Source organism: Chlorocebus sabaeus, chromosome 6 (assembly GCF_047675955.1).
Source record: "Chlorocebus sabaeus isolate Y175 chromosome 6, mChlSab1.0.hap1, whole genome shotgun sequence".
NCBI classification, from domain to species: Eukaryota; Metazoa; Chordata; class Mammalia; order Primates; family Cercopithecidae; genus Chlorocebus; species Chlorocebus sabaeus.
Genome location: NC_132909.1, coordinates 22,029,374 through 22,048,192, shown reverse-complemented (window position 1 = coordinate 22,048,192; position 18,819 = coordinate 22,029,374). Strand labels below are relative to the sequence as shown.

Genomic DNA, 18,819 nt, shown 5'->3' with positions numbered 1-18,819 from the left:
TAATAAATGTGTTGAAAGGCTTAAATGGCAGGGGTGGGTGGAGTTCAGTGACTGTGCAAGGGTATACTGTCAAATCACTAGCCTCCAACAAATGTAATATGCTGAACACAACTGGTGGGAAGAGTAGACAGGTAAATCTCTTCTGTGCATAAAGCATGATATGGGTTAGGGACTCACTGAAAATAATTTGCTCTGGAATTCTGTGATGTTGACCTTGGGAGAAAGAAATGAATCATTCAAGTCATAGCAGTGACTGAGAAGGAAGACAGCTCAAGTTTGAGACACAAGAGAGTTAAGACAGGATGAAATGTACTCTATGAGAAGAAAGGAAGTCCATGTCAACATATAAACTGTGAGCCCCAGTTCTACGCTTTAAGGCAATTACTTAACCTCTGAGCCCTCTGTTCCTTGTTTATTGAAATGGGAATGACACTTAACTCATGATTGCTAAAAAGATGAAGAATAATGTATGTAAATAATCTGATGTAAAGTAAGCACTCAGTATTGGTAGCTATTATTATAAAAGAATGCCATAGCAAAAACAGATACTGGGCAAATGAAGTGGCTTGAAGACATCAAAATAAAGCCAGCTAGACTATCTCAAGTCCTCCCTCCACGTGATCATTGGCCAAACTTAGTCTGGGTGAGTCCCTAAAAATCTCTTAAAGTTGTCCTTATTTAATTATTGAATCCCCTCTTTCCTGGACCACTACAGGAATCTCCTAATGGTCTCCCCAATATGTTCCAGCACCCTCTAATCCATTCAGCAACTGGTGTGGTATTTTGTCTCGCTTTGCCCTACTGAAAATCTAAACTCCTTGGTAATTACCAAGAAGACTCCAATAATGAGGCTTTTACCTACCTCTCCAACCTTGTGTTATACTCCACTTCCACTTGCTCAAGAAGCCCCAGTCCGTCAAGCACATCAAGTTCTCCCTGCCTCTCAGGGCCTTTCCACACGCATCTCCCCTTTACCTGGCATACCCCTCATCCTATCACCATTGTTGGCCCCGCTAATTGCTGCTCATCATTTGAGCCTCTGCTCAAACAGCATATCTCTAGAAGGCCATAACTGATCTTCAGTCTAAATTATGGTCTTCCTGTTATTAGGCCTCAGATCTTCCGGCTATTTCTTATTAATAGCACTTATTATTTGTAATATTATATAATCTGCACAGATCCAACAAAATCAAGAAATGTTTTATGTTTTCACTAATATATACTCAGCTCCTGGCAAACTACCTAAAGAATTACTGAGGCAATAAATGAGTCTAGATTTATTGTTCTCAAGAATACATTTTTAGAGTGGGGTTACAAGATGGATGACTAGAGGCACCCAGCATTTATCTCCTTCACAAAGAAGGACCAAAACAGCGAGTAGATAATCACACACCAAACTGAGCATCTATGACAGAGCACTGGAATTCAGCAGGGAAGTAACAGGGAACCTCTGAGGCACAAAGAGAGAAGCAAAGCAGTTGGCCTGGCCAGGATCAGCTTGGAGCCCAAGGGAAAGGTAAGGGAGACCACATTCCCACTGTGGACTCCTGCAATCCTAGCCACAAAACAACCCCTCAGGCCTCATGGCCGTAAGACCAGTAAAGGGAGCTGCCCAGTGTCTACACAATACTGTTCTAGATAGAGAGTTCATGCTGGGTCTCTCCCCAAACCCAAGCAACTGCAGCATGGTGCCATTTTGGGAGCCCAGCTCCCACCAGACTACATCCTGCCCTGGGACTCAACAGTTCTTCCATCTCTACATCCATGGAGCTCTGCTGCCTTCTCCCCATGTCCATGTAGAGGGTTGCAGCACTGCAATGATGGCTGGAACCATTGGTGTGGCTAGGTCCCCAGACTCCAGTCCAGCACTCAGAGTCTTACACCCTGGGGAATGAGCAGTACAGCAGAGTTGGAAGCTGCCTTTGGGACAGAGGGAGCTGAAGTGTGTGCTCCCCAGAGCCTGAAAGTCACCTGCCTGGAGCCACTGCCACTGACAGGAACACCACTACTTCCAAGCAGCTGGGTCCCTATGCATCTGCAAGTGCCTTCAGGGGCCTTAAGACTAGTGCTGGGCAGCATCAAAGGGCCTAACATCAAGCCTACCTGGCCCACCAAAGCTGCTGCCTCCGCACATCATCTGAGGGTCTGGGAATTGACCGACCTTGCTGGCCATTGCTGGTGCCCACATGCACCAACCATCCCCGCAAATGAGGAAAGGCAGAGCCAATGTGCCACCAGGGCCTGAGCATGCTATCTGGAGGCATGGGAATTGACCCACCCTACCCACCACAGCCTGAATCCACATGCACCACTTGGAGAGTGAGAAGACAGGGTTTCCATGCCTGGTACTGCCCCTGCCACTGCCTGTATGCAATGTCCAGGGGTGTGGGGATGAATTCACTCCTCACACTGCCACCAATGCCTGAATATGTCTTCTGGGGGCCTAATTATGGGCTTTCTTAGCCTGCCGGTGCCCACCATCTATCGTTTGGGAGCCCAGAGATTGACTCAGCCCACCCACCATCACTAGCATCCATACACCCCTGCCAGTGACCCGAGGACAGGCCAGCCTAGCCTGCTGCCAACACCACTGCAAGCATCAAAATGTACAAACCAACTAGAGGAACAGAGACTGGCCCATCCAGCTTGCCATTGCCACTGCTGGTGCCTGCATATGTTGCTTCAAAGCCCAAAGAGTTGGCTAACTAATGTTATTGTCATAATCAATGCCATATATGCCAACAAGGAGCCCAAGGACCTGCCTTCCTTCCTGGCCCACTGCTGCTACTGCCAGCACCTGAGCAAGCAATCTGGAGGCCCAGGGATCAACCTTCATGGAGCAGCTACCAACAGTGTCTGAATACACCACCTCGGGCCCCATGATCCAGCATGCCCAGGCTATCACCAACACCACTGGGGCCTACAGACCAGCATAGCTGGCATCCCTATCCCAGAAAAGCCTCATCACAGCTTCCACTAACAACCAAACCCTAAGCCACTGAGGAACTCACAGACACTGCTGCCACTGATTGCAGCCAAAGAAATCATATGGAGATTATACCACTGCATCCACCTAGAACAAAGCCAAAACAACCTACCCAACCAACTCTATAAATACATCTACAGGAAAAAGGTTTTCCTTATGAAAACAAATCCATAAAATTGGAAAAAATGACCATAACAAGAAACGTATAGATATCAATGTAAGGATAAAAGAAACATGAGAAAGCATGGAACCATGACATCTCCAAAGTAACACAATAATTCTCCAGCAACAGATTCCAACAAACAATAAATCTATCAAGTACGTGAAAAAGAATTCAAAATAATGATATTAAAGAAGCTCAGTGGGACCCAATAAAACATAGATAAATACCAAAAGAATCAGAAAAAGCAATTCATGATCTGAATGAGAAATTCAGCAGATAGGTATCACGAAAAAGAACCAAACAGAAGTCCTGAAGCTGACAAATTTCAATGAATGAAATAAACACAATTGAGAGCTTCAACAATAGACTAGATCAAGCAGAATAAAGAATTTCTGAACTTGAAGACAGGTTTTTAAAAATAATCCAGGAAGACAAAAGTAAAAAATAATAAGTAATTTTTAAAACTGAAGAAAGCTTAGGTGACATATGGGACATCATAAAGCAACCAAATATTCAAATTTTGGGTACTCTAGAAGGAGAAGAGATGGGCAAAGGCATAAAATCCTATTTAACAAAATAATAACTGAAAACTTTCCAAGTCTTGTAAGCAATACAGACATCCTGATACAGAAGGCTCAATGATGCCCAAATAGATTCAATCCAAAAAGGTCTTCTAAGGTCCATTACAGTCAAACTGTCAAAAGTCAAAGACAAAGAGAATTCTAAAAAAAGCAAGAGAAAGGCATCAAGTCACATATAAGGGAACCCTCAGGCATCAAGTCACATATAAGAGAACCCTCATCAGAGTAGTAGCAGATACCTTGGCAGAAACCTTCCATGCCAGGAAAGAATGGGATGAGATATTCAAAGTGCTAAAAGAAAAAGCACTGTCAGCCAAGAATACTATACCTAGCAAAGCTATCCTTCAAAAATGAAGGAGAAAGTTTTTCCCAGAGAAGCAAAAAACAGAGAAAATTTGTCACAACTAGGGTGACCCTATCAAAAATGGCACAGGGTGTCCTACATCTGGAAGTGAAAGACATATCTACCATCATTAAACAAATGAAAATAAGCTCACTGGTAGAGCAGATATACAAATGGAAAGAGAAAGGACTCAGATGTAACCATTACATAAAACCACCAAACCAAATGATAAGAGAAAAGAAAAAGGATATAAAACAACCATACAAAAAATTAACAGATTAGGAATAAATCCTCACCTATTAATAATAGCCTTGAATGTAAATAGCCAAATTCCCCACTTAAAAGATACAGTCTGGTTGAATGGATAAAATAAATATGACTCACCTATATAGTGGCTGTGAGAAACTCACTTTATCTATAAAATCACAGACAGAAAGTCAAGGGATGAAAAAAAAAGTACTGCACACAAACAGAAACCAAAAGCAAGTGAGAGTAACCGTACTTAAATAAAACAGACATTAAGTAAAAAACTGCAGAAGAGGCAAAGAAGGTCTTTATATAATGATAAAGGGATCAATTCAGCCAGAAGATATAAAATTCTAAATTTATAGGCACCCAACACTGCAGCACCCAGATATATAAGCAAATATTATTAGATCAAAAAAGAGAGATAGGGCTGGGTGTGGTGGCTCATGCCTGTAATCCCAACTTTGGGAGACCAAGGCGGGAGGATCACTTGGGGTCAGGAGTTCAAGACCAGCCTTTCAAACATGACAAAACCCTGTCTCTACTAAAAATACAAAAATAAGCTGGGTGTGGCCAGGCGCAGTGGCTCATGCCTGTAATCCCAGCACTTTGGGAGGCCGGGGCAGGTGGATCACGAGGTCAGGAGATCAAGACCATCCTAGCTAACATGGTAAAACCTCATCTCTACTAAAAATACAAAAAATTAGCCAGGCGTGGTGGTGGGTACCTGTAGTCCCAGCTACTCGGGAGGCTGAGGCAGGAGAATGGCGTGAACCTGGGAGGTGGAGCCTGAAGTGAGCTGGGATTGCACCACTGCACTCCAGTCTGGGCGACAGAGCAAGACTCTGTCTCAAAAAAAAAAAAATTATCTGAGCATGGTGGCATGCACCTGTAATCCAAGCTACTCTGTAGGCTGAGGCAGGAGAACTGCTTGAACCTGGGAGGCAGAGGTTGCAGTGAGCCAATATTGTGCCACTGCACTCCAGCCTGGGCGACAGAGCGAGACTCTGTCTCAATAAAACAACAACAAAAAAAGATAGACTCCCATAAAATAATAGTATGGGACTTCCACATCCCACTCTCAGCATTAGACAGTTCGTCTAGATAGAAAATCAACAGCTTTGGATTTAAACTGGACATTAGACCAAATGGACCTACCAGACACTAACTGAACATTTTATCCAACAGCTGCAGAATACACATTGTTCCCATCAGCACATGGAACATCCTCCAGGAAGAGACCGTATGTTAGGCCATAAGACAAGTTATAACTAATTTTTAAAAATCAAAATCATATCAAGTATCTTCTCAGACTACACTAGAATAAAACTAGTAATCAATAACAAAAACTTTATAAACCACACAAATACATGGAAATTAAACAATATGCTTGCTCATGAATGCCCACTGGGTCAATTAAGAAATTAAAGATCATCAAAGACTACTACAAGCAACTATATGCTAACAAATCAGATAACCTAGAGGAAACAGAAAAATTCCTGGATACATGAAAACCTACCAAGATTGAACCAGGAAGAAACAGAGCAGAAGAACCTGAGCAGACCAATAACAAGTCATGAGATTGAAGCAGTAGTAAAATGTCTCCCAACAAAGAAAAGCCCAAGACTAAATGGCTTTACTGCTGAATCCTACCAAAATTACAAATAACTAACCTAAATTTTTTTCAAACTATTCCAAAAAATGGAAGAGGAGTGAATTCTTCCTAATTCATTCTACGAGGCCAGCATTACCCTCATACCAAAACCAGAGAGGGACACGACGACAACAACAAAAAAGAGTTGATATCCCTCATGAACATAGACCCAAAACCCCTCAATGAAATACTAGCAAACAAAATCCAATAATACAACAAAAAGATACTATACAACGATTAAGTGAGATTTTTCCTGAAAAGTGCAAGGATGGTTCAACATAAGCAAATCAATAACATGATGTATCAGATCAACAGGATGTGGGTCAAAAACCATATGATCAGCTCAATAGATGCAGAGAAAGCATCTGATAAAGTTTAACATCTCTTCATTATAAAAACCTCTCAACAATCAGGCATTAAATAACATACCTTAACATAATAAAGACCATATATGACAAATCTACAGCTAACACCATACTGAATGGGGAAAAGCCGAAAGCCTTTCCTCTAAGAATTGGAACAAGACAAAGAAGCCCACATTCACCACTGCTATTCAATATAGTACTGGAAGTCCTATCCAGAGCAATCAGGCAAGAGAAAGAAATAAAAAGCATCCAGACTGGATAATAGAAAGTCAAACTGTCCCTTTACGGATGACATGATCTTACATATATATAAAAACCTAAAGATGCTACCAAAAATTCTTGGAACTGATCAATGAAATCAGTAAAGTTGCAAGATACAAAATCAATATACAAAAACAAGTAGTAGGCTGGGCATGGTGGCTCACGCCAATAATCGCAGCACTTCAGGAGGCCGAGGTGGGTGGATCACTTGAGGTCATAAGTTTGAGACCAGCCTGGCCAACATGGTGAAACTTGTCTTGACTAAAAATACAAAAATTGGCATTTTTACGGCGTGTATGTGCAGGCACCTGCGGTGTGGTGGCAGGCACCTGTGGCACCTGCGGTCCCACCTACTCAGGAGGCTGAGGCAGAACTGCTTGAACCCAGGAGGCGGAGGCTGCAGAGAGCTGAGATCATGCCATTGCACTCCAGCCTGGAAGACAGAGCAAAACTCCGTCTCAAAAAAACAAAAACAAAAACAAAAAAAGGATTTCTATACATCCACAATAATGAATTAGCTGAAAAACAAATCAAGAAAACAATCCCATTTATTAATATAATAGCTACAAAAAACTACCTAGAAACAAATTTAACCACGAAGTGAAAGACCTCTACAAGGAAAACTGCAAAACACAGATGAAAGAAATTGAATACAACACAAATAAAAAGATATTTACATACTCATGCACTGGAAGAACTATTGTTAAAATGAACATATTTCCCAAAGCAATCTACAGATTCAATGCAATACCTACTTAAATACCAGTCAGTTTTTACATGAACAGCAAAAAAAAAAAAAAAAAAAAATCCTAAAATTTGTAGGGAATCATAAAAGATGCCAAATAGCCGATGCAATCTGTAGCAAAAGAACAAAAGTGGAAGAATCAAACTTCAAAATATACTACAAAGCTGTAATAACCAAAACAGCATAATAAAGGGTACTTTCATAAACAAGGTCCTGTCATAAAAACAGACTCAAAGACCAAAGGAACAGAAGAGAGAACCCACAAATAAATCCATGTATTTATAGTCAACTGATGGTTGACAAAGGTGCCAAGAACAGACATTGGGAAAAGGACACCCTGTTCAATAAATGGTGCTGGGAAAACTGGATATCCATAGAGTGAAGAATGAAACTAGACTATCTCTCACCATATACAAAAATAAACTCAAAATGAATTAAATACTTAACTATAAGACCCCAAACTATAAAACCACTAGAGGAAAACATAGGGGAAACACTTCAGAAGAATACACAAATATATTTTAGATAAGACCTTAAAGATATTTTCAATAAGGGGCAAACAACAAAAAAAAAGACAAATTGGACTATATTGAACTAAAATGCTTATGCACAGCAAAGGAAACAATCAACAGAGTGAAGAGACCTGTAGAATGGCAGAAAATATTTGCAAACTCTTCACCTGAGAAGGGACTAATATCCACAATTCACAAGGAACCAAAAAAACTTAATAGCAGGGCCACAGTGGTTCATAACTGTAATCCCAGCACATTGGGAGGCCAAGTCAGGAGGATCACTTGAGACCAGGAGTTTGAGACCAGCCTGGGGAACATAGGGAGACCCCCATCTCTATAAACAATTTTAAAGTTAGCTAGGTATAGTGGCATGCACCTACAGTCTTAACTACTTAAGAGGCTGGGGTGGTAGAATCCCTTGAGCCTGGGAGTTCAAGGATGCAGTGAGCTGTGGTCATGACACTGTACTCCAGTCTGGCTAACAGTGAAACTCTCTCACATACACAAAAAAAATGACACCGCGCACATTCTATTAGTAAAATAAAAAAAAATATATATATATATATAAAACAATTGATAAATATTCAAAGTGATGGGTATCTAAATACCTTGGTTTGATCCTTATACATTGTATGAATGCATTAATCTATCCCTTGTACTCCATAAATATGTATAATTTGTATCAATAAAAACTTAGAAAAAAAAGCTCATGAGAAATCTAATGTATAGCAGGAGGACTACAGTTAGTAATACTCTATTGTATACTAGAAATTTGTCAGGAAAGTAGGTTTTAAGTACTCTGACCCTAAACAAAAAAAGAAAGAAAAAAATTATAGTTATTTGATATGACCTGATTAACTACAGTAATTATTTCAATATGTATGTGTATCAGAACTTCATGTTGTACACCTAGAATGTATACAATAATTTTAAAAAAAGATTCATATACAAAAATAAATTTTTTTAAACACATATAAAAAAGAGTAACAGTATTTGCTAGCAAAACAGGGTGACTGTAGTCAAAAATAATTTAATCGAACATTTAAAAATAACTAAAAGAGGCCGGGCATGATGGCTCATGTCTGTAATCCCAGCATTTTGGGAGGCTGAGGTGGGTGGATCACTTGAGGTCAGGAGTTCAAGACCAGCCTGGCCAACATGGTAAAACTCCATCTCTACTAAACACACACACACACACACACACACACACACACAGATTAGCTGGGTGTGGTGGTACATGCCTGTAGTCCCAGCTACTTGGGAGGCTGAGGCATGAGAATCACTTGAACCCGGGAGGCAGAAGTTGCAGTGAGCAGAGATCACACCACTGCACTTCAGCCTGGGTGACAGAGTGAGACTCCATCTTAAAAAACAAAACAAAACAAAACAAAACAACCTAAAAACTAAGAGTACAATTAGATTGTAACACAAAGGATAAATGCTTGAGGTGATGGATATCGCATTTCCCCTGATATGAGCATTGCATGCCTGTATCAAAATATCTCATGTAACCCATAAATATACATACCTACTGTGTACCCAAAAAATTAAAAATAAAGATTAATAAATAAATAAAAACACAGGCCAGGTGTGGTGGCTCGCTCCTGTAATCCCAGCACTTTGGAGGGCTGAAGCAGGTGGATCACTTGAAGTCAGGAGTTCAAGACCTGCCTGGCAAACATGGTGAAACATCGTCTCTACCAAAATACAAAAATTAGCTGGATGTGGTAGCATAAGCCTATAATCCCAGCTACTCAGGAGACTGAGGCAAGAGAATTGCTTGAACACAGGAGGTAGAGGTTGCAGTGAACTGACATTGTGCCATTGCACTCTAGCCTGGGCAACAGAGCAAGACTGTCTAAAAAAACAAAAAAAAAAGATAACAAGTGTTAGCAAATGATGTGGAGAAACTGGAACCATCATACACTGCTGGTGGGCATGTAAAATGGTGTAGCCATTTTGGAAAAGAGTCTAGCAGTTCCTCAAATAGCTAAACACAGAGTTATGATATGACCCAGCAATTGTACTCCTGGGTAGAAACCTGAAAGAACTGAAAGCTTATGTCCACACAAAAACTTACAGACATGTTCATACAACATTATTCAAAATAGCCCAAAAGAGGAAACCCAAATGTCCATCAACTGATCAATGGATAAATGTGGTATATCCATAAAATGGAATAGTATTTGGCAATAAAAAGAAATGAAATATTGATACATGCTACAACATGGATGAGCCTTGAAGAGCATTAAGTTATGAAACAGGGAATTTGCAGAAGACCACATATTGTACAATTCCATTTATATGAAATGTCCAGAATAGGCAAATCCATAGAGAAAATCAACTCATGGTTGTGTGGGGCTGGAGAGGGGTGGGAGTAACAGCTAGAGTGTACAGGGGTTTTTCTGAGGTGATAAAAATGTTCTAAAATTGATTATGGTGATGTTTATACAACTGTTAAATTAAAAGTCACTGAACTGTACATTTTATATGGGTTAACTGTATGGTATGTGAATTATACCTTAATAAAGCTGAAAATAAAACAAAAAAATTAAAGGAGTGCTACTCTGGTTCATAGACAGCAGGGGTTAGGCAACTTTTTTATAAAGAGTAAGATAGCAAGTATTTTCAGCTTTGTGGGCTATTCAGGTGTGTGACTGTAGTGCAAAGACAGTCACAGAAAACTTCTACAAGTTTGAATGTGCTAGCCTTAAAAAAAAAACAAGCCTTTCCAACTTGGACCTGGCAGAATGGTTCCCGCAAAGAAGGGAGGCGAGAAGAAAAAGGGCCGTTCTGCAATCAGCAAGGTGGTGACCCGAAAGTACACCATCAATCTGCACAAGCGCATCCATGGAGTGGGCTTTAAGAAGTGTGCCCTCGGGCACTCAAAGAGATTCAGAAATTTGCCATGAAGGAGACGGGAACTCCAGATGTGCGCATTGATACCAGGCTCAACAAAGCTGTCTGGACCAAAGGAATCAGGAATGTCCCATAACGAATCCAGAATGTCCCATAACGAATCCGGAATGTCCCATAATGAATCTGTGTGAGGTTGTCCAGAAAACGTAATGGGGATGACGATTCACCAAATAAGCTCTATACTTTGGTTACCTATGTACCTGTTACCACTTTCAAAAATCTACACAATGGGATGAGAACTAATCACTCACTGATCGTCAAATACATAAAATAATTATAAAATTGCAAACAAAACAAGTTCCCCCCTCCCCCGCAAAAATAACCCCACAACCTCACAACAACTGCTAGCTCAAAAACAAATTTTTAAAAAGACTGGCTTAATAATTCTGGTTTAAAAATAACTATATATCTTCCTCCTGATTTTATCAGTGCAAAATATAAATTTTAAGATTATAAAAACTAGGCTGGATGCTATGGCTTACGCCTGTAATCCCAGCACTTTGGGAGGCCAAGGCAAGCGGATTACTTGAGCTCAGGAGTTCGAGACCAGCCTGGGCAACATGGCAAAATCCCATCTCCACAAAAAAATACAAAAATTAGCTGGTCATGGTGCCATGTACCTGTAGTCCCAGCTACTAGGGACGCTGAGGTGGGAGGGACGCTTGAGCCTGGGAGAGGTGGGTGTGTGGGAGGTTGCAGTGAGCCAAGATGCACCACTACACTCCAGCCTGGGCAACAGAGCCAGACTGTGTCTCAAAATAAAATAAAATGAAATAAAATTATAAAAACTATACAATTATGTGTTAAACCAAATCAAATTATAGTTCTGTCAGACTTTTTGACATCAAAGTAACTGTTGGGCTGGGTACGGAGGCTCACGCCTATAATTCCAGCACTTTGGGAGGCCGAGGCAGGTGGATCACTTGAGGTCAGGAGTTAGAGACCAGCCTGGGCAACATGGTGAAACCTTGTCTCTACTAAAAATACAAAAATTCGCTGGGCATGGTGGCGCACGCCTGTAATCCCAGCTACTCAGGAAGCTGGGACAGGAAAATCGCTTGAACCTGGGAGGTGGAGGTTGCAGTGAGCCGAGATCACACCATTGCACTCCAGCCTGGGCGACAGAGCAAATCTCTGTCTCAAAAAAAAAGAAGAAGAAGAAAAAAAAAGTAACTGTGTTGCTCTGTAGTGTGTCAGTTTAAATATAATAGTCAAGATTTTTAGTTAACTTTAAGACAATGGACATTAAGAAAAATTAACAGATAATCCTCGAAAACCTGGATGATTTCTAACATAAGGTATTAAAACATTGATTCCCAAGAATAGTTTTAACATATATGCCATTATTATTTCATATGTATGCCTTGTTTTTTTATGTTAGAGGATGGCTATACTTTTGGGTAATGTAAATAAATACATGTGGTTCTTTTTGTTTTGTTTTTGGGTCAAGGCTAATTTTAGTTATGGTATGTGCCGGGCACAAATGTGCAAAAAGGCATTTCTGTTCTTTTCATAAAGGCTTATAAGGAATGTGGGTGGCTATGGGGGAGTGGTATCACATGAACTCAGGAGTGTGTTAAAATGTTTATGTATCACAGTTCTGAATTACCTACCTCCCACATTTTTCTGTGATTAAACATTATAATTTGAGTAGCTGAGACTATCTGGGAATAATCATAACAGAAATGTAATAGATATGCTTTTGTTATCAAGGAAATTATAGGTCAGGCGTGGTGGCTCACACCTATAAAACCAGCGCTTTGGGAGGCCAAGGCAGGTAGAACACCTGAAGTCAGGAATTCGAGACCATCCTGGCCAAGAGTGAAACCCTGTCTCTACTAAAAATAAAAAAATTAGCTGGGCATGGTGACAGGTGCCTGTAATCCCAGCTACTCGGGAGGCTGAGGCAGGAGAATCACTTGAACCTGGAAGGCAGAGGTTGCAGTGAGCTGAGATTGTACCACTGCACTCCAGCCTGGGTAACAAGAGGAAAACTCTGTCTAAAAAAAATAACAACAACAATAGTTTTGTCTTTAAAAAACTAGTTGTTCCAAAATGTAAAACTGATACATAAAAAAGACATCTCAGTTTTGATGGGTTTATTTTTAATTCAGTATTTGAACTTGGGAAGAGTATGTAAAAACATTCCTAAGTGACTATTATTAAGCAAAGATGTCAAAATAGAAAGTACAAACTACAATACAAATAAACGTAAGGCATAACACAAATAGGGATGCACATTAAGTAGGTAACAGGAAAGTTATAACAACGTTTGTGTAATCAGGATATAAACTATGAATATTGCTATAGTCAAGATACGTATGGTGATTACCAGAGACCAGCCCTCAACTATCAGAACAAGACATCAGGAAATACTTTTACAGTTTTATGTATCACAAAATGACAAAACAAACATACTATGCAAAAATTGAAGGTAGGTATCAGAAGAATGAAAGTAAGAGTTGAAAATGTATTGTCTTTGATGAGAGGGACCGGGGCAGTCAGGGTAGGAATGTATACACGAAAAAGCAGGCTGCTCTTTTTCTTTTTTCTCTTTTTTTGAGATGGAGTCTCACCTTGTTTCCCACGCTGGAGTGCAGCTGCATGATCTCAGCTCACTGCAACTTTCACCTCCTGGGTTCAAGCGATTCTCTTGCCTTGGCCTCCCAAGTAGCTGGGACTACGGGTGCCTGCCACTATGCCCAGTTAATTTTTTTATTTTTAGTAGAGATGGGGTTTCGCCATGTTGGCCAGGTTGGTTTCAAACTCCTGACCTCAAGTGATCCGCCCACCTCAGCCTCCCAAGTGCTGGGTTTACAGGTGTGAGCCACTACGCCTGGCCTGGGCTGCTGTTTTTCAATATAAGCTTTATAACACTGTGATTTCAAACTCTGTAAATATATTACTTTAATGAAAATTAAATTAATTATTTTAAAATGAAAAAGATAAAATGAAAAAGAGACCACCTTTCAAGTAGAAAGGTACGAGGTTAAGGTAAGATTAAGAAGGGGGTGAATTAGCAAGTTGATAGGGAGGAAGAGTGTTAGGAGACAGAAATAAAATACTTAAAAGCAGCTAAGATCAACTGATAGCTAGGAAAAAGTGAAGATTCATAAACTCCTTCCTAGGTTCCTAGAGCTTCGTTAAATCTAGAATTCTTTCTCCAGGGAGGCATGGATCTTCTATTTCCAATGCTAACTCTATAGGTAACAACATCTACTTCTAGGGCTCCAACCATTAACTTCTACTTGGATGAATTTCCACTTCCATATTTTCTGACTGTTTTACAACTTTCTTCTGAGCTTCCTGTTTGATCTTCTCATTGATGAATCTTATTCTGTAGAAATTATTTACAGCAATGTTCTAGCTCCTGCGTTAGATAACAAGTTTCTTAATAAGCCTACTTATTTTCTAAACTGTACAGCACCTAGCAGACTAGTGTACAAAAGTAAAAAGTCAAACATTTTTACAAGACTTTCTATTTAAAAATCTTAATTCTCCATAAACTGATATTAATATTCTCATGCAAAGTATAACTTGCCATTTTGATTAAGTTTCAAATGACTCTATATAAGCTAATTCTAATTTTTTTTTTTCTTTGAGACTAAGTTTTGCTCTTGTCCCCCAGGTTGGAGAGCAATGGTGCGATCTTGGCTCCCTGCAACATCCGCTTCCCCAGTTCAAGCGATTCTCCTGCCTCAGCCTCCTGAGTAGCTGGGATTACAGGCGCCCGCCACCACGCCTGGCTAATTTTTGTATTGTTAGTAAAGATGGGGTTTCACCATGTTGCCCAGGCTGGTCTCAAACTCCTGACCTCAGGTGATCCACCCACCTCGGCCTCCCAAAGTGCTGGGATTACAGGCATGAGCCACCGTGCCCGGCCCAATTCTAGAATTTACAATGAAAATGCAAAGGACTAAGAAGCAATAGGAGAACTTGCTCTACTAGATACGATTTATTACATGCTACAGTATTAATAAAGTGTGCTATTGGCACAAGGATAGACAAATAAGCCAAAGGAACAGAATTCAGAGACAGACTCACAGAAATAGGAATACATGATTTATGACAAAGGTAGTCCTATAGAGAATGGGAAAAGGACAGTCATCTCAATAAACACTAAGAAGTCAACTGGATATTCACATGGGAAAAAATGAAATTTGACCCCTACCTCACAACACATACAAATACCAGCTTCAGAAAAGTAGATGTAAATGGAAAAAGTAAAACAATAAAGCTACTAGAATATAACATAGGAAATATCTTCATGACCTCAGGTTAGGCAATGATTCCTACCCAGGACACAAAAAAGCAACACTACACAGAAAAAGATAACTGTGACCACATTAAAATTAATTAACTTCTGTTCATCAAAAGATACCACTAAAAGAGTAAAAGATAAGATATAACGTGGTGGGAGATATTTACATCATGTATAACCAAACACAGGGCTGATACATAGAATATAAAAAGAATTCTTTGAAAGCAACAGGAAAAAGATAGACAACTAAGTTTAGCCAAGAAACTGAAACAGGCATGTCACAGAACACACACAGCAGAATAACTAAAATTAAAGGGCCTGGCAATAACAACTGGTAAGAATGTAAGAATGCAGAGCAATGGCAACCTTCATACTGCTAGGAGAACTGCAAATTGGTATAACTACTTTGGAAAATTGGTATATTTACTAAAGTTGAACACATACATATCCTATTGCTCAGTAATTCCACTCCTATGTATATACCTAAAAGATATGTGTACATACATTTGCCAAAAGTTCTACACAGGAACGTTCACAGCAGCATTATGTGTAATAGCTAAAAACTGCAAACAAACCAGCTGTCAACAGTAGAAAGGTCACTTATAGTAATTAATAATATATAAAGCATAATTTAAAATATATTCATAGAATGAAGCAGGACGCAGTGGCTCACGCCTGTAATCCCAGCACTTTGTGAGGCCGAGGCAGGTGGATCACCTGAGGTCAGGAGTTTGATACCAGCCTGGCCAACATGTTGAAACCCTGCTCTACTGAAAATACAAAAAATTAGCTGGGCGTGGTGGCACAGTCCCAGCTACTCGGGGGGCTGAGGCAGGAGAATCGCTTGAACCCGGGAGGCAAAGGTTGCAGTGAGCCGAGATCACACTACTGTACTCCAGCCTGGGCAACAGAGCAAGACTCCATCTCAAAAAATAAATAAATAAATAAATAAATATGCATATATTCATAGAATGAAATACAACATAGCCAATAAGAATGAACTAACACCAGATATATGCAGCACCATAGATATGTCACATAAACAACATGTTGAGCAAAAAAAGCCAAGGGCAAAAGACTAAATACTGTGCAACTGCATCTATATAAAGTTCAGAAATAGGCAAAACGAATCCCTGGTGCTAAATATCAGGATGGTATTTATTTTGGGAGAGGAAAAAGAGGCTGATGATGGGGAAGGGGCAGAGAAGGGGTTCTGAGGTGCTAGTAATGTTCCACTTATTGTCCTAGTAGTGGTTTCACCATTCTCAATTTCACCATGCTATGCAATCATAGTCGTGTAGTTTTATGTGTGTATGTTATCCTTCAATTTCTTTTAAAGAAAGAAATAATCAAATGTTTGATAAATGAAAGAATGAGCTATTAAATCCAGAATGAACTGGTCAAAGACATTAAATAGCTGAAAGTAGATAAAATGAAAACAAGTACAGGGAAAGAAAAAGACACACACACGCACTTACACACATCTATTTCTTAGGGTAGGAGTGTCTACTGTTATACAATTCTAAACGTAGCATATCATAGGAAGGAATGAAACCTAAAATGTGGGCAGAATAATTATAGCATAATTATAGCCAGGGAGGTACTTGCTATATTGGACTAGGGAGAAAGTATGAGGAAAAAAAAGTGGGATACCTCATATGGAAGAGGCTTTGGGCCTTTAAAGGGAGCTTCCTGATAACATCTCAAAAGTATATCTCTTCATAGTCCTGCTCCTGAGCCATCATCTCTTACTTACCTGAACACAGGCCTCTAGTCAGCTCTCTGTCAACCATCCAGGGCTCTTTTCCTTGTTCCAATAAGGAGATCATAGCTGGCTTAGAATTGGAAAGCCCTGCTCACAAGAAAAGACATGGGACATGGTTATGCTGTGGGCTCCCCAGAAATCAGATCGAGTCCCTTAGTGATCAAAGAAAAGATGACACTACAAGAAGGACCAGAGAAAGATAGAGAAGATGAAGCTTCAGCCGCAGCCCATTGGAGCTGCCCACTTCCAACTCTTCCATTCTATTTCAACTCAAACCATTCCTTAGGGAACAGGGAGCAGAAATGCAGCTGGTTACATGAAGCAAATAATTCACAGTGGAGAAAGGAGACATTTACAAGGGCAGACTCTGAATTTTGGGGAATAGTTATCCTTACCCACTGAAACCAGGTTGCTGAAATTCTCCAACATTACTTCTTTGTATAAATTCATCTGACCAGAGTCCAGGCATTCCCATTCCTCTTGAGAGAAGTCTATGGACACATCCCTGAACATCACTGACCCCTGAAACAACAAACATGCTTTCACAATGGAAGGAGAAAAGAAAAAGATGGTGGTAGAGGTGGCAAGAAAGGACAGAGTAAGCAAAATTAAAGGGGGTGAATCCTATCATATCAGAAGATATATGTCCTGTGTACAAAGGGATGTACAAATAGGCTGGACTTTTCCAGTGATAGGAAACAGCATGCATTCAGTTCAATTAGTGAGTTTCTTCCCCCTCTCCACTTTCCCTTTATGCCCCAAGAGAGGGGAAAATGGGAGGGGCTTTCAAACACATCTCATAATACTTGGAGTAAAAATTCAGAATATCAGGGCAAAACAAAAAAGAAAGTTTCTAAAAGCTTCTAGGAAGAAAACACAGATCACGTAAGTTTTCAGGAATCAGAATGGCAATAGACTTCTCAATAGCACCATTTGAAACAAGAAAAAAACCAAGCAATTCCTTTAATATTATAAACGAAAATAAATTCTGAAATAGAATTCTATCTCCAATCAGATTACTAAGCCACTATGAAGATTAAATCAAGACAATTTTAAATCTGCAGGGAATGATAAAAGTATTTCCAATGTGGCTTTTCTTAGGAAGCTACTGGGCTACATGTTCCATCAAAACTAGGGAGTAAATTAGGAAAAAGAAAAGGTACTATATTAAGACACTGGAAAACTAACATGAAAATGGTGATGAAAGTGCCAGTATAATTATAAAAGGCAAATCCTAGAACACCATCCAGCAGCAGACTGAGAGAACAGCATCTAGGAAAAGAAGAAGTAAGGACTATAGGAAAGACATCTCCAAAGAAAACTAAGGAGCTAGTATGTTTGATCATGCAGAAAATATCGACAGGCAACTGACAGCAATGTTAGAGAATTTGAAAAAAATAGCGACACATACATAAAATCAGGCAAAAGAAGAAACAAGGCAATTTACTCTGAGAAGAACACAAATTGTACTGGAAAGAATCAAGGCGGAGCTTGCAGTGAGCTGAGATCCGGCCACTGCACTCCAGCCTGGGCGACAGAGCAAGACTCCGTCTCAAAAAACAAACAAAAAAGAAAGTGAAACTTATGGCTTTAAGCATAAATATAGGAGAGTATCTGCATGTCCTTGGGACAGGGAAGGATTTATTAAATAAGATACAAAAAGCACTAACCATAAAGAAAAAATATTGATAAACTCAGCTTTTTAAAAATTAGAACTTATCATAAAATCATCTTACAGGAAGTGATGAAATCTTCCAAATATTAGGAAAACACAATAAAGGACTGAGATTCAGATTACATAAATAACTCATATGAATCAATAAGAGCTATTCCAAGAGAAAAATGAGTAAAGATTTGAACTGACATGCCACAAAAGATGAAACGCTAAAAACCAATAAACATATGGAATATATTCAATTTTATTATTAATGATGGAGACCCAAATTCAAACCTGTGGGGGTAGGGGGTTGTTAAGTACAGATATATATTCAAATGAGGATTTAAAAGTCTGGCATGTC

At 39.7% G+C, this 18,819-nt stretch overlaps 1 protein-coding gene and 1 pseudogene across 3 annotated transcripts in view; one reads left to right on the top strand and one right to left on the bottom strand.

Annotated features, from left to right (window-relative positions):
- ZNF829 (zinc finger protein 829) overlaps window positions 1-18,819 on the bottom strand; it is a 30,594-nt gene that overhangs the window by 10,007 nt on the left and 1,768 nt on the right. For all 3 annotated transcript variants that reach the window (XM_007996558.3, XM_007996559.3, XM_007996561.3), the window contains 2 exons: window positions 17,197-17,323; window positions 16,793-16,888 (listed from right to left, as the gene is read on the bottom strand). In XM_007996558.3, the coding sequence (XP_007994749.3) occupies window positions 16,793-16,888; window positions 17,197-17,323 (223 nt within the window). The remainder of the gene's footprint in view (window positions 1-16,792; window positions 16,889-17,196; window positions 17,324-18,819) is intronic.
- Window positions 7,420-11,219, top strand: LOC140711865 (large ribosomal subunit protein eL31-like; annotated as a pseudogene).